General features: G+C 48.2%; 1 protein-coding gene across 3 annotated transcripts in view; it reads left to right on the plus strand.

The window, feature by feature from the left end:
* Positions 1 to 464: 464 nt before the first annotated feature.
* The window catches only part of LOC147016763 (uncharacterized), a 30600-nt gene continuing 28564 nt past the window's right edge, over positions 465 to 2500 (plus strand). For 2 of the 3 annotated variants that reach the window (XR_015049168.1, XM_085845730.1), the window contains exon 1: positions 465 to 702. Coding sequence is in view for 2 of the 3 variants with exons in the window: in XM_085845730.1 (XP_085701856.1) it covers positions 686 to 702 (17 nt within the window). In the remaining variant the exon portion in view is untranslated. Of the gene's footprint in view, positions 703 to 1281 lie in introns of all 3 variants that reach the window. The other variant, XM_085845729.1, reaches the window with a different exon arrangement.

Raw genomic sequence — 2500 nt, forward strand, 5'->3', positions numbered from 1 at the left:
AATCTAATAACATAATATTGGTGCTTGACCGAGGGTGCGCTCCCTGCTCAGGTCACCACGAGTTAAATGGAATAATTAGACGGCGGACACTGGAACTTGTGGTTGACTGGGTGGCGTTCGTGGTTTTAAAACAACTCACCGTACCATAACGTTAATTGTGAGCGGTGGCCCCAGTTCCGGCTCTGGCGAAGACAACCGGGGATTAATCCTCCTGAGTGACAAGCTGGTGTCTTGGTACCCGTGGCCACAACAATATATATGTAAATATGTAATTTTTTTTTGAAGAAGGTGCTTCCAACTAAAAGTAAAAAACTTGAACGACTCCGCAAATTTGAGCAAAAAAGCAAGAGCCAGTGCCGTATATAAAGAGAGTCTGGCCAACTATTGTCTCGATCATGCTGCGTTCTGATTGGTCAATACCCGGTCACGTGCGTTGCTGGCGCCATATTGCAGTCCAACTCAACGCGAGTGAATCTTGGAGCGAAATTAGAATAGTTTTTGCCATCTTTTCACGTTTTCTCGTCAGATTTTGACTTTTTTGATGACACAATGGTGTGCCGTGTGGCAGTGGGGTGTTCTGTGCGTCCCGGGCAAGGCGTGGAAATGCATCACTTCCCCAGGGACCCGGAAAGACGTCGCCGTTGGGCCATAAATGTGAAAAGGGAGAACTTGACTCCACACGACAATGCCTACCTTTGTGCGGTAAGTAGCGGCGGTTTACAGTTCCCATCCGACGTCGGATCGGAGTATCTAGGTTAAAGTCAGATTGAATGAATGCCTGTCGGATCGGATCAGATTAGAGCGCTGAAACAGCTCAGAATCCGAAATAATGAGACGTAATCCGAGGCCGAAATTTCACTAATGCGTAAGTAGTCAACACCAGATTTGCAATATATCCGATCCGATACACACCACGAGCCGTAAGTAGCTTTCTTACATTGGTTTTATCCATATTAGGTTAGGAAATAGCGTTTGCAGTTTTCCCGTAAAATTAAATCCCTTCAACTGATGACGGTCGTCAAGTGGAACAAAATGCACTGACAACGTAGCTGGATGACTGCAGCTGCTCACTGTTTCTTATTTCTAATCTTTATCTGATGTATATTTCCCCGGGATTCCCGGCGTACGTTTCTCTGGAAATCGTTCCCACATTTTGACCGGGAATCTCAGGAATTTCCCGTCCCAGGGTTCTCGACTGCAAATCGTATTTGGAAACTTTCATTGACTTCGAACTGACTGTCAACATTTACTTCAATTTTCCGTTTTTTTGTTTTTTTTCAGAAGCATTTCGATGACAGTCAGTATGAAAACAGGAGGGTTGATGGTTCAAGACCACTCAAGCACAATGCCGTCCCGATTCTCTTCCCGCATATTGTGCCCGTCACGAAAAGGAAGCCGAGGAAACTACCCCATGACGAGACGACACCACAGAAGGAGCCCGTCCCAGATCACACATACGCAAAACAAGACATGCCTGTGAATGACGACGACAACCAAGATGTCCAACTCGTTGGCCTTGCCTCCGATGCCCCTGTAACGCCGGCTAAAACCGACCAGGGTCCTGACTACAACGCCAAGATTGCAGCAGTGGAGGCGAAAGTGGTCTCGAGTGGCGGTTACATGAGGCACAGTGGGACAAACGCAAACAAGCCAGGGAGCTCGTCACTCGAAAGGCGAATGTCCAGAAAGTTTTCAACCTCAATCAGATCAACAAGCTGTCTCGTATCGGCACAAGGGGAACTCGGTGGTCAGCAGAAACCTACAAGAAGGCTCTGCAACTCCGCTTTGCATGTGGCAGTACCAGCTACGAAGTCCTGTTGTCGCAACATCAGCCGCTGCCATCGCTTCGTTCGTTACGACGGAAGATGGACGTTATTGCGATGGAACCCGGTATTCTTCATAAAGTGTTCGACTTCCTCCAGCTGAAGGTTGCTAGCATGAGGGAACCGGAGCATGAGTGCTGCCTAACGATGGATGAAATGTCAATTGAAGTGGGATTGCAGTTCGACAGATCATCCAGTAGTTTGCGCGGAAATGTAACTTTACCAGGACATGGTGGCGCTGCAACTCATGCGCTCGTATTCATGCTGGCTGGCATCACCTCCAGATGCAAGCAAACAATTGCCTATCATTTTACGGGCAATTTGGTGAACGGAGCCTACTTCCAGCCACTTGTGACTGAAATCGAACAGCGGGCTCATGTCATTGGGCTCCACGTCAACGCAGTCACATGTGACATGGGTAGTACCAATCGAGCAATGTTTAAGAACTTCGGACTGGTTAGTTCGAAGCACGCAGTGACAGTCAATCGAATTCCCCACCCATGCGCTGACAGCAGGTTCCTACACTTCATGTACGACGTACCGCACCTGATCAAGAATGTCAAGGCGGGTCTGGTGAATGGGAACGAATTCAAGCTCGGTGCTGATATCATCTCCAGGCATGATCTGCCTTCAAATGTCGTCAGCCTGGGGGCAATCAAGGAACTGGTGACATTTCA

The sequence above is a fragment of the Eptatretus burgeri genome, chromosome 11, assembly GCF_056783735.1.
Source record: "Eptatretus burgeri isolate ZD-2024b chromosome 11, Ebu_testis_v1, whole genome shotgun sequence".
Taxonomy (NCBI): domain Eukaryota; kingdom Metazoa; phylum Chordata; class Myxini; order Myxiniformes; family Myxinidae; genus Eptatretus; species Eptatretus burgeri.